Genomic DNA, 14,078 nt, shown 5'->3' on the forward strand with positions numbered 1-14,078 from the left:
GACCATTATCAGTTTGTAGCAGTAAATGAAGAGGTCTTATCGATCACAAGTTCAGAATGGTGTACCACAAGGCTCAGTACTAGGACCGTTGCAGTTCACTCTGTACATGCTACCCTTAGGAGATATCATTAGGAAACATGGAATTAGCTTCCACTGTTATGCTGACGATACTCAGCTCTATATTTCTCCAAAACCTAATGAAACTTACAAATTCACAAAATTAACGGAATGCATAGCTAATATAAAAAATTGGATGACTAGTAATTTCCTACTACTAAATTCTGAAAAAAACAGAGATTCTAATTATTGGACAAAAAAACTTCCTCACATAATAACCTAGAATACTAACACTTGATGGCTGCTCTGTTAAGTCTTCGTCGTCGGTTAGGAACCTCGGTGTGCTATTTGATACCAATCTTTCATTTGAAAGCCACGTGTCTAGTATCCGTAAAACCGCATTTTTCCATCTTAAAAATATATATAAATTACGCCATATGCTCTCAGTGACAAATGCGGAACAATTAGTCCTTGCGTTCATGACTTCAAGGCTAGATTGTTGTAATGCTCTACTGAGTGGTTGCCCTGCACGCTTAATAAACAAACTACAGCTAGTTCAAAACGCAGCAGCTCGAGTTCTTACCAGAACCAGGAAGTATGACCATATTAGCCCGGTTCTGTCAACACTGCATTGGCTCCCTATTAAACAAAGCATACATTTTTAAATATTGCTGATTACTTACAAAGCACTAAATGGTTTAGCTCCGCAGTACTTGAGCGAGCTCTTAACGCATTATAGTCCTTCATGTCTATTGCGATCTCAAAATTCCGGCCAGTTGATAATACCTAGAATATCAAAATCGACTGCTGGCGGTAGATCCTTTTCCTATTTAGCACCAAAACTTTGGAAGTCTTCCTACCATTGTCCGGGAAGCAGACACACTGTCAGTTCAAAGCTAGATTAAAGACACATCTCTTTGACCTTTGATCTCCATAACACATTATAGACTTCTATAATTCAATGTTAGACTGCACAGATTAGGTCAGCCGCAACTGGAAACACTTCCCATAAATCCTGATGTACTCGTTACATCATAAGAATCTACGCTAATTTTAGTGTCTTTGTTTATCCCAAGGTTTTCCCGCAGCCTGCCGGATCCAGATCTGACGAAGGACCTTCGCCTGGACCCGATGACAACGCATTGCTGAAGTGTCAACTAGTCTCTCCCTATGGAGGATCCCTTTACCACTCCAGATAAAGTGTTGTTGGGAAAATTCGTTTCACGTACCTACGCCGAAGTGACAAAATAAAATTCTGTATCAAATTTATAAGGAAAGACCAGTACTTTGTTTAGGCTTGGTTTGTAGGGAATTACAAACCTGCGCACATTCAAACGCACATAACTATAGAACCAATTCTTAATGCACATTTGAATGCCATCAGCGTTTCTCACAGGTTCGTATTTAAAGTCTGTAGAGAGAATGGTGTCGTCTTAGCAGCCCTAATTTAAGAACAAATGATTGTTACGGAAGCAAATCAAAACTAACTTTAGCTTAGTTCTTTATTAAAGAACAGCTATAAAGCCAAAACAATCTGTCACCTTAAATTAGATGCTTATCTCCATTGTTAAAAAAACTATATAAATGACGACTTGAAAGTGTACTGTTGGCTAAACTCCTTCACTCTGTCAACTCCTTACAGTAAACTAAAGTAAAAAAAAACCTGCCATCTAGTGACAGACCATGAACAGTTACCAACAAGTTAGTTTATGAACTCAAATACACAAAGTTAGGTGGATGAATTGCTTTTGCAAGTGAAAGTTTGTCAGGGTAGAAACAGCCTTATTAGCAAGTTAACTAGATTTCCACAGGTAACACTAAACCAGTATTTTGGGACAACTCATTTTCTGCTAAACCATTTTAGGAAAGTCCAACTACACTAGACCTAGTTCTGGCAGCATGATGTAAATTCAAGTACCAATACTGTATATTACAAGGAACACATTGTGCAGTAGTCAGCTTTATTCGGAGTTGCAGCAGAGGGGACAAATGCACAGCAAAACAAGATACAACAGTATGAAAATATTAGGCAAACTTGTCCTGTATAGATGCAGGTAATATATTCTCACTCTAGTTTCTTGACCGCCTTGCCCTTAAGTTTCTTTTGTTGGAGTAGAAGGTCAACATACAGACAGTGATCCACAACACTTGAAGCACAGAGAAGACCACCATGCAGAGCACCAGAGTAACCAGCAGAAAACACATCTTGTCCTGAAGTGAAAAAAAAAAACAGGGACAGATTGTCACATGGGAAATTAAATCGAGACCAACACAACAGACATGCCTGTAATGGGCCAAAATAACAGCCTAAAGTAGTTACTTTTAAACAGTTATACAGAATATTACCTGACAGGTAGAGGTTCTTGATGGGTGTGTTGCACCTGATCTTGGCAATGTTCAGAGGTTGGTATCTCTCCAGATTGTGTTCTGCAGACAACATAGATCCATATGTGGCACCCAGCCCGTGCATGTTGATGGGACTAACTGAATGCAACAGCGCCACCTATGGAAGGCAGGAAGATACAATCACTTAAGTTACATATTTGTCACTTTATTGGTCAAGCAGCACAAATATGAAATAGGAAGAAAGTGTACCTTCTCTTTCAGTTTGGGGAAGTGGACACAAGCCCAGTCAAAGAGATGATTAGCAAATCTCATCTTATATTTTTCATATTCTTCACCTCTTTCGGTCTCATTGACATTGTTCCACTGTCCAAACCACTTTGGATTGACCATAGTATGGATCACCATGCGTGACTGCCCTAAAACAAACCACCCACAAATGACACTTTAGTTGAATTTACTTTGATGGTTCTGGGTGTACGAAATACAGAGAGGAAGTTAACCTGGGAAACGAGTGCATGAGGTGGGATCCTTAGCAGAGGGGAAGGAAATGTACATCATGGGGATGCTGTCAGGTGCGTCCTCCTTGTCTGAATCAAAGTACTCTTCCATGCTAAGGAAAGTTAATTGAGTTTACGGAGTACAGATGTGCTTTTACATTGAAGAAAGTGATTGACTTGAACACCTACGCTTCATCCATGTTGTTGCTCTTATAGAGTCGCATGTTGGTTGAGGAGATGCCCAGTTCTTCATTAGTGGCATTAAACCCAGCAAACACCTGGAAAAATCCTTTGCCTGGCTTTAGAGTATGAAGATAATCCTGGAGCTCTGTGAGAAGCAGGAGATGCGCATATTAACCCAGCGAAGAAAAAAAAAACTGGCCAGTAAATCAAGCATTTCATAAGAGTATATTGGACCACTTGCACTGAAGACATTCAGTCACTAACTTGGATTTGCCCGAATCTCTGGAGTCAGAAGCATCTTGAAGGTGGTGAACATACCAACATTTGAGATGATCACAGGAGCCTGAATTTCAACATCTTTACCTCCTGTCTTCACAGCCACTCCTAAGCAAATAGACAGTTCACTAAACAATGGTTTCATGCATCTGAAAGTTACTGGAGCCAAAAAAAAAAATGAATGCAACCACATCTGTGACACCTTTTTCAGTACGAAACCTATTGCCATAAGAGTAAGTCAAAGCAACGTGACATGGCCCTAGTTCAAAACTCACCATATGCATTTCGTTTTCCTTCAACTAGAATGCTGGACACAGGAGCATTGACCAGGACTTTTCCTCCATGCTTCTCCAAAACCTGAATGATGTGGTATGGGATCTCACTAGCACCACCCTTAGGATAGTAAACACCACGCTTGGAGTGGTGCAGGAAAAGGGCATCAATCATGCAGCTGGAGTTTTTGGGTGGGACACCTTGAGAGAAAAATCGAATTCTCATATACATTAAAAGGCTAAATGTTGGTAACAACAAAAAGTCTTACCATAAAATATTTGAGAAAACACAGTGAGGAGGTCACAGTTGCTTGTAAAAGACTTGACCATGTCTGTTGTACTGGTGCGGGAGTATCTGAAAATTGGGGAGATCAAGTCAGCAATTCCACTCCACAATATAAAGCGAGCAAACCAGAGTGGGACCATCTTCAGCATACACAGCAGATGGATCTTCTTGGAACAGATCTATAAAGGAAAGGACAACTTGTGACATAAAAAAAAAAACCTCCGTAATGCCAGATTTAAAACAAAAAGCCATCAACAAAATACCTTCATGATTTTAAAGAGCTCCTCTACTGCTTTAGTGTCATTGGGAAACTGCTTCTTAAGATGAGCCTCCATCTGCTTCTTGCCATTGTAAATGGTGTATTCTTTACATTGAGTTTCTTTACCAATAACCACCGTGTCCACATGGGAACCTTGCTCAGCAAAATGCACCTGGCCATCAGTGATCAGATCCAATGCAATTTTCAAGAAGCCATTCTCATGAAGTTGTCCAAGATAATGGAAGCCTTTGACAAAATGCACATTGTGTAAGTGATAGAAGTTGAGGTATTCAGCATTTGATAACTCATACAACTCCATGAACATCATTGAGGTTCTTACCAGTGTCAAACTCAAAGCCTTTCTCAGTGAAGGTCTTACACAGGCCTCCTGCCTGCTTGTCTTGCTCCAACACCAGGACTTTCTTTCCTAGTTTGGCTAGAATTGCCGCTGCAGTCAAACCACCGATACCACTACCAATCACGATGACATCCAAGTTTCTGGGCACTTCAAATTCATCAAATTCTGTCGGTCAAGAACTGATATTAGTTAACAATGGACACCTGTCATTTGCAGTCAGCTTGTTTCACTAGCTTGCAACACCTCTAAAGTTTACATACCTTTCCGGAGCACTCTGTCCTTTTTCTTCTGCTCTACAACTAGCGGACCAGGAGGACTGATAGTCCCCTTGCACAGTCCACTTCTCCTGCCAAACAGATACCAGAACGTGCCACGACCCCAATCCACAAGCCATTCTAAAAACAGCAGAAACCACCACATCTTCAAATCCTGAAAAAGAACAGCTGATGTTTTAGTTTCAGGAAAGATTGCTGGAGATTTCACCCTCTAGAAGATATTTCAAGCTGAAGCAGCAGCTCTTTCTAGAGAATGCAGACAACAGTTTAATAAAGGTGACTGAGTTAAGGCCCTATTTATTAGTCCAAATTGTGGGTGGAGACACTTGATTCAATCAGACTTGCAGATTGATTGCTTTGAGTTAGTTGCTCATGACGATTAACAGCTGTTTTGCAACTAAAATGTGAACCAATGTGGGAATGTAAGTATTTTTATAATCTGGTCAAGTAAATAAATCAGCTTTATTAGATCAATTTTTGTAACTTGTATAGGTAATCAAACAGCTCACTGATTTACTAAATATATTTTAAGACCTGATTTTTTGTGGTGATAAACTGGTATCATTGAATTGTTTGGAAAATGAGACCGAGATGATTGTGCAAGACAAGTATCATGCTTATAAAGTGGACTCTTCCATATACTGATAATCAACTCTGAGATGGGCAAATATGTTTATTTTGTGCATTACATTTCATCATGCAAATATGCGTAAATACAGACATTAAAATTCAATGGTTGATCTTATGGGATATGACCACAGCTACATACACTGGCTGCATTTGACAGCAAAGGAATTGCCTTGCAGTCCAGTCAGTCAATGGCAGTTGTGTGTTTGCACTGTAAAAAAAATATTTCCATGATTTGTGATCACAATTTTTTTTCTTTTGTCAAATCAACTTAGGTAATTTATGTGGTTCAGATAACATAATATTTAGAGTTTCTGATGATTAAACCAATTTCCTTCATTGTATTAACTCAATTTTTAATCTCATTTTGTATATTTCATATTCTTCACCTCTTTCAGTCTCATTGATGTTCCACTATCCAAACCACTTTGGATTGACCATAGTATGGATCACCAAATAGTAGTTAGTATTTCAATTATGAACAGCCATACCCTTATGCAAGGTAGACTTGAATGACTAGATTTTTGTAGTGCTGTTTAATATGAGACTTGAGCTCCAAATTATAGACTCAGTCACCAGGGGCCTCATGTACAAAGACTTGCGTTGAATTCATACTAAAACATTGCGTAAGGACAAAGCTGTAAATGTGCGTACGCACAAAAAAATCCAGATGTATGAATCTCTGCGTACGAAGGATCCCACGCATATTCTCTTTGTACATCCCAATTAACGTAAATTTGAGCGCACATGCACGAGCACAACGCCCCACCCAGTCTCCTCCCTTAATTAAACCAATTTAAATATGGTAATGAGTCCACTTTGGCAAAAGAAAACAGTAAGAAAATGACGGCAAGAAATGAAACTTTACAGAAAGTGAATTGGAAGTGCTACTATCGGAGGTAGAAACGAAAAAAAAAATTTGGAAAAGTTTGGAACTTTGTCCTCCGGAATTAATAACAAAAGGAAAAAAATATGAGTGGGAGAGTTTGGCTGATGCCGTCAATGCGGTGGGATCGTCGTACTGTAGAGTAGACTGAGTACAGTTGAGACACTTTTTGCGTTTTGATTTTTCACACAAAAATAGACATTGAAAAGAAGTGAATTTCCACATGACATGCCACATGATTACATTAGCTTGTAGACTAAGATGTTATCAATCAATAATACCCACAAGTAGTTTTTATTTTAAATATAAGGTGCTTTTTGTCTCAACTTTGTCTTAACTGTACCCATGTAGTACACTTGAGACAGTGCATGGTACAGTTGAGAGACCCATTTCTAATGTCGTGAAGGTAACTAACCATTCATGGTAAATGTAAATATAAAAAATAAAGACAAATAGAAAAGAAAATAACAACTGGGCAACATTTTTGTTTATTCATCCATTTATATGCATTCATTTTATTTAAATTAGCACTGGTTAAAATGTATAAAGCAGGAACAAGATATGTAGAATCACACATATCAAATTGTATTTTCATTTGCGTCCTATACTGGCTACATGATTGCTGGCTGAACAACTAAACAGTGTGTTTCCTAATAGAACTCTATCGGGGTACAGTTGGTACATGTGTGTCTCAACCAGGGGCGTGTCTAGAGGGGGGGCACGGGGTGGCACCGGCCCCCCCTGGAATATGATTGGCCCCCCCTGGTGCCCCCCCAACATCATTGGGCTAGATTTACGGTCAACATGACAATGCCCAACGCCATTGGATCAGAGCGCTGTCAATCACTGCTTGATTTGCGATTCGCAAAGCAGGATCTGGTCCGCGTTTTTCAAACAGGAGTCAGGAGAGAGACACCTCGACATGTCACTGTTTATGGTATGCACACTCAATTACAGTATATTATATTGTTAATTTCGTTGACGAAAAATGTTCGCCATTATTTTCGTCAATGACATTTTTTCACAGACAAACACGAGACGATAACTATATCAAAAACAGTTTTAAATGACGACAACTATGACGAAAATGTATTGACATTTTCGTCAACGAATAAAAAATAGACGAAAATGTTAGGGAGGGACGATTGGGGAATAGATCCAGTCAGAACTGATTTGCGTTTGTGGTAGATGCGCACATTTGAATTGTAACGTGCTGACCTACCCAGCGGCACACGAATTGGAATGCGCTTGATGCATGTCTCACAAATCGTCAAAAATGTAAACGTCTGGGAGAAAGAGAAGGGCAGACATATGAACAGATCTGAATAAGAGTGACGACGCGAAAGAGAGCTTTATTCGGTATGTTTTTCTGAGCGAACACATACACACACACACGCGACCCGAAGACTGCAGCCCTGCAGCTAAGCACGCTGCGCGCTAAGGACTAAATTGAGCTCTATTTCGCGTCTGAATGGACAAATACACACAACATGTCCGTTTTTGAGAGTATTCACGTAAACACAGTCGGTTATGTCTTTACAGAACGTACAGTTGTGAGAGTATCGGATGTGCATTAGCAGTGCAATTGGATCTGCACACTCGGTCTTAAAGTGACAGTGCGTAATAAACCTAATGCCTTCTGTTCAAACAACAAAATAAAAAGAGAAAAGCATTCACTGCTCTTTAATAATAGCTTTAATAAAGATTAATTATATTTAATTCATACAAATAAATATATCTGCTTGAAAGAATAAACAATGATGTATGTAAGTAAAGACTGCATAATCATTAATTGAAAAAAAAAAAAAAGACTGTTCTACTTTAGGAGAAGTTTTTCCAGTTGAATTTTCTGATTTCCCATGGGCCCCCCCTCACTGGTTCTTGGTCCCCCCTGTGCCCCCCCATTTATAAAATCCTGGAATCGCCCCTGGTCTCAACTATACCCCGCTGGCCACCTCGCACATTTCTCTAGATTTTGCAATTACCTTGCATGACACAATACCATGAAATATGCCCGTTTTTAGGGCACAGAATAACGTTTGTGGTGATACCAGTTACGTTTAACAGTCACATAAGGATAATAAGCTAGTCATTGTGGAGAGTGCATGGTGAAGTGAACATCATATCTTAGAAAAAAAAAGTTTTTCCGATTTCTTCGGATCGGAGATGTGTCCGTTGTTCAAATTTCCCACGATCAAAGAGGACACTAATACGCACGTGCACAGCAAAAATACAACTTGTTATTTAAGCAAGTTATTTAAGGTGTCTCAACTGTACACAGTCTACTCTAAATTACCTTAAAAAGAAATGGTCTGATATAAAGGTGGACATTAAAACCAAAGCTGCCATAGAATAAGGGCTGTATCATTTTGCATAATATGCTTTTATATGTTCTTACTTAATTGCATAATTGATAGAATATTTTCATAAGGCTCGTGTGACAATATATGTCATTTATTTTATAAATTGCAAATTAATAGCAATGTTTCCCACAGGTGGTGGTGCGATAGACTTGTAGAACAATTCGTTGTGTAATGTTTGCAACTTCACTTCATTGCCTGTAAGAGTCGCCAACGGACAAAAACAGTGAGAAATATACGTACGCCAGACATGAAATTGGCGTGGAGGAACGCACATTCTCGCGTTAATTTCACTGTTAGTACATACGACCGTGAGCGTGAAAGCTGCCGTACGCAAAGTTTTTGTGCGTACGCAAGATTGATACATGAGGCCCCAGGTCCACCAGAAGCATTTTCTGCAGAATATTGCAACTTTTAAAATATAGTATTTTAAACCATAGGAAGTGGCATTAAATATTAAAAAGTGCTTTTTCATGTAAAATCTCACCATTTCCATTTAGATATGATAAAGGATGTTCCTTGAAATACAAAAATTAAATCTAGATTAGTTCACACACCTAATCAAAATGAAAGGATGAACAGCCCAAAAGTGTGTAATCATTGTCATTCTGCTGTGTAAAAGGCTGCAATCTATGTTGTGTACACTTGCTAATGAAAATACCCCTCCATTCACAAATGAAAGTCAGGAACTGGTGTCTGGTTGGCTGAAACTCCTTTTCAACAAACTAAAGTTTAAAATGCTGCCATCTAGTGACAGACCATGAACAGTTACAAACCAATCAGTACATTTTAAGAACTTTGAGTAAAGTGTACAAGGTAGCAGTATTATTTTTGGACAAATTGGTTTTCTGCAAAACTACCAGGAACACATTGTGCAATGGTCACAGCTTTATTCATAGTTGCAGCAGAGGGGACAAATGAGCAGCAAAACAAGATACAACAGTATGAAAATGATATTACACTCTAAAAAATGCTGGGTTGTTTTAACCCAATTTTGGGTCAAATATGGACAAACCCAGCCGTTGGGTTAACGTTTGGGGTTGTCCATATTTGACCCATAATTGGGTTAAAACATACCAGCATTTTTTTGAGTCTACCATTAGGCAAACTTGTCCTGTATAGATACAGGAACTATATTCTCACTCTAGTTTCTTGACCACCTTTCTCTTAAGTTTCATTTGTTAGAGTAGAAGGTCAACATACAGACAGTGATCCACAACACTTGAAGCCCTGAGAAGACCACCATGCAGAGCACCAGAGTAACCAGCAGAAAACACATCTTGTCTTGAAAAAAGGACAGATTTTCATATAGAAAATTAGTCAAGACCAACACAACTGACATGCCTGTAATGGGCCGAAATAACTGCCTAAAGTAGTAACTATTAAACAAAGTTATACAGAATATTACCTGACAGGTAGAGGTTCTTGATGGGTGTGTTGCACCTGATCTTGGTAATTTTCAGAGGTTGGTATCTCTCCAGATTGTGTTCTGCAGACAACATAAATCCAGATGTGGCACCCAGCCAGTGCATGTTGATGGGACTAACTGAATGCAACAGCGCCACCTATGGAAGGCAGGAAAAGATACAATCACTTAAGTTACATTTTTGTCACTTTATTTGTTATCAAGCAGCACAAATATGAAACAGGAAGAAAATGTACCTTCTCTTTCAGATTGGGGAAGTGGACACAAGCCCAGTCAAAGAGATGATTAGCAAATCTCATCTTATATTTTTCATATTCTTCACCTCTTTCAGTCTCATTGACATTGCTCCTATGTCCAAATATCAGAAAATCTAGAAGATCAAGTCAAGCGATTCCACTCCAAAATATATATAAAGCGAGTAAACCAGAGTGGGACCATCTTCAGCATACACAGCAGATGGATCTTCTTGGAACAGATCTAAGTATATAATCTTCGGGCATTTAAAGCCCATAATCTGTGATGTCTGGTATATACAAAAAAATTTGCTTCTTAAGATGAACCTCCATCTGCTTATTGCCATTGTAAATGGTGTATTCTTTACATTGAGTTCCTTTACCAATAACAACCGTGTCAACATGGGAACCTTGCTCAGATCCAATGCAATTTTCAGGAAGCCGTTCTCATGAAGTTGTGCACTCCGCATTGTGCCTAACAACGCCCCTTCTAAATTTTTTTATTTAGGACTTATTGCTTTTATAAAACGGTTACTCCATAAAAATATACATTTTAATATTTATTTTATTCATTAAATAAACACCAGCAACAAAAAATATAACGTTATAACACATTTATTCCTCCACCAAGCAATGTAGTTCCAAAGAGGTTTCTAAGCAACACATGCAGCAACAAAGAATCACAAACGGCAGTTGTGCAGTAATACTAACGTAATGCAGTCACAGGTGTGTGTTTGTTGAGTAATTTACAACGGCTTCGAACGCGGCTCAATCAGCGGCTTCAACCAATCAGAATCACGGATTGGAACTATCCGTTTTATAAGGAAGCCTTTATAACAACAGTACATCATGCAGTTATTAAAATACATTCAGCATTTCATCAAGCAATCATTTATACAACTCCATGAACATCATTGAGGTTCTTACCAGTGTCAAACTCAAAGCCTTTCTCAGTGAAGGTCTTACACAGGCCTCCTGCCTGCTTGTCTTGCTCCAACACCAGGACTTTCCTAGTTTGGCTAAAGTTTCCGCAGCAGTCAAACCACCGATACCACTACCAATCACGATGGCGTCCAAGTTTCTGGGCACTTCAAATTCATTCAATTCTGCTGGTTAAGAACTATATAATTAGTAAGTAGCATTGATAGTTGTATTTAAGTTGTTTTACCATTCAATCCTTCTGAATGGACATCTTGCACAGTCTACTTCTCCTTCCGAACAGATACCAGTATGTGCCACAAGCCCAGTCCACAAGTCATTCAGGGAAGAGCAGAAACCACCTCATTTTTAGTTGCTGGAAGAAGAAGACCAGCTGGTGCTTTCAGTCGGAGTGTTCTGGAAGATTTAAGGTGATAGAAGCTCCAGCAGAGGCTCTTTCAAAGCAAGGAGTCTGATGACGGTTGAGTGCAGACCCTATTTATCCATCTAAGTTGTGGGTGGAGAGAATAAACATATTTGATCAGTACTGGTGTATGTCAATGAATGCAGATTTTTATTTATTTTTTATCTTTTAGGTAAATACATCACCTTGCCACCGTTTGTGTTAATTTGGAGAAATGTTTTACTCCGTATCAGCTCCCTGTAAGCTGGAGACAGGTCTCAAAACAACAAACATCAACCCATGCACTTTCTCAATATCACTTTATCTGTACTTTGTTCAATTATTGTGAATCGAGTAAGTTGTAAACCGGCACCACTCATTGTTTGGGAAACGGGACAGAGCTGATTATGCAAGGCACGAGTATCATAAAGTCTCAGTGTTGTGGAGGACATTATCCAAACTATTACTTCAAGCACTTGCACTCAGTCATCAACACAAGTATGATGGGAATCATCTTCAAATTCTTAAAGAGTTTTAGTTGCAGAAACATTATGAATGAATGACTTTATTTTTTCAGAAGTAATGCCCAGATTGTCCACACTTGTCACTAGATGGTGCTATTTCCACGATTCAGAAACATGCGGGGAAAAAACAGGCTACACCCTTCTTGCAATATTAACCAACTGCAGAACCGCAGAACCATAGGTCATAGCAGTGTGAGAAAGACAGCGCCAGCCTAACAGTCTGATGCCGGAAGTGGGTGGGGTAAAAACATCTAAGGGGTGGAGATGGATGGGTTTAGGGATCAGGGGGTGGAGATGGGTAGGTTTAGGTATGGTATATGTAAGGTGCATCAGAATGTTAGGCTGGCGCTGTCGTCCTCACACTGCTATGACATATGGTTCTGCGGTTCTGCAGTCAGACCTATCTCCCTTCATGTGGTGTAATTTTTTTTCACAGCACCTCAAGGCAAACTATTGTCTGTAGTTTACTTATTAGGGCAATTTTGCAAATTCTGGAAAAAAGTGCCCTGTTTTGTGCTTGACAGGCAGATTGGTAGTTGATAATGATACACTACAAATATATAAAACAAAAACTGTGAAGTCTGACATTAACAATCAAAAATAATGACTGTTGCCAACTTTCAACTTTGCAGGGTTCTTTTTTTTTATTCTTTTTTTCTTGTATGAAACCATTGTATGGTTTGCTCAAAAATACATTAATAAAAGTAATTTCACAGAAAATGTTGCAAAAGATATGACTGGTGCACTCCACCCACTTTTTAAAAAACATTTAAAGAGAACACCAGTTACTTCCCTTTTTGTGGTTTAACTTCCTTGTTCAGAAACTAGTAATCATTATTTTCTATCCACCACACAAGGAGACAGAAAGTGTTCTAGTTTAGGATGATGGTATATCAACTTTTACATGTTCAGTATCACGGTCATCCATCGTTTCACTCTGAGGTGTTAACCGTCACAGGAAGTCAGCACTAAGCATTAAATGATTGTTATTTTTATCTTGCATTGGCCTACTGAAAATTTTGTCATTCAAAATTCACGAATATTTTCCAGTACTATGGGGAAAAAATAAGAGGAAAAAATTATAATATTTGATTTGGTCCTTCGGGAATTGATCGGATCACAGGAAGTTAAAGTTTGCTGGCTAAATGAAGGAAGATGACAGTTTGTAGTCAGTAGGGGAGGATATATAGCCCCACCTTCCATCGAGACACACGAGAATAGACATCATTTCAAGGGGGAGGGGAGGTTAAAGTTTTTGATTAAAGTTTATTAGGGCATATGAATTAAAAAAATAATGATGTGCACGGATTAATCATTAATAATAAGCACTGCAACATTGTGCAACAATTGTCAATTTTGATTTCATGGTGACTTTAAGGACATTTTACAACACACAATATTTTGATTACCAATATTCTTCCAGTACTCATGAAGGAAGTACAAATCGCACTGCTGGTGAGTTCCTCTATTGGCCCTTTGCGGATTTGTGGAAGGATCTCACCAGCAGCATCTAAAATGAGCACAGAATAAGTTATGCAATAATTCAGACATATTATTTCAAATATTGCACTCCAGTTTTAAAACTGATCTTTCTGATTTCATTTTTTCTTTATTTTATTTTATTTTCGAAACATAGTATTGATTATATTTAAGCATCAAACACAAACCAGTCTTCTTCAGGAAATCAAGCTCAAATAATTTAGGGGCATAAAAATAAAATAAAATAAAATTTGGTGCACAGTCTTGAAGACCATATTGCTGCAACTTAAAGAAAGTATTAGGCCACCTATTCAGATCCGGCACTGTCAATGTAAAAATGGAGTCTAATTGGTGCATAAAGTTGTATTAATATTAAAATTAAAGACATTAGAAATAAAACAAACAAAAATAGC

The 14,078-nt window shown here is 38.5% G+C and overlaps 1 protein-coding gene across 1 annotated transcript; it reads right to left on the reverse strand.

Annotated features, from left to right (window-relative positions):
* Window positions 1-1,705: 1,705 nt before the first annotated feature.
* LOC308692121 (inactive all-trans-retinol 13,14-reductase-like) lies at window positions 1,706-5,081 on the reverse strand. Its single transcript, XM_081367876.1, has 11 exons — window positions 4,795-5,081; window positions 4,517-4,699; window positions 4,181-4,422; window positions 3,901-4,096; window positions 3,635-3,832; window positions 3,348-3,467; window positions 3,090-3,228; window positions 2,904-3,013; window positions 2,653-2,819; window positions 2,404-2,560; window positions 1,706-2,268 (listed from the first exon to the last, which is right to left on the reverse strand). Exons 1-11 carry the CDS (start codon window positions 4,952-4,954, stop codon window positions 2,123-2,125), a joined length of 1,818 nt encoding a protein of 605 aa, XP_081224002.1. The 5' UTR covers window positions 4,955-5,081; the 3' UTR covers window positions 1,706-2,122.
* Window positions 5,082-14,078: the final 8,997 nt, after the last annotated feature.

This window comes from Scardinius erythrophthalmus (genome assembly GCF_964197995.2).
Source record: "Scardinius erythrophthalmus genome assembly, chromosome: 6".
NCBI classification, from domain to species: Eukaryota; Metazoa; Chordata; class Actinopteri; order Cypriniformes; family Leuciscidae; genus Scardinius; species Scardinius erythrophthalmus.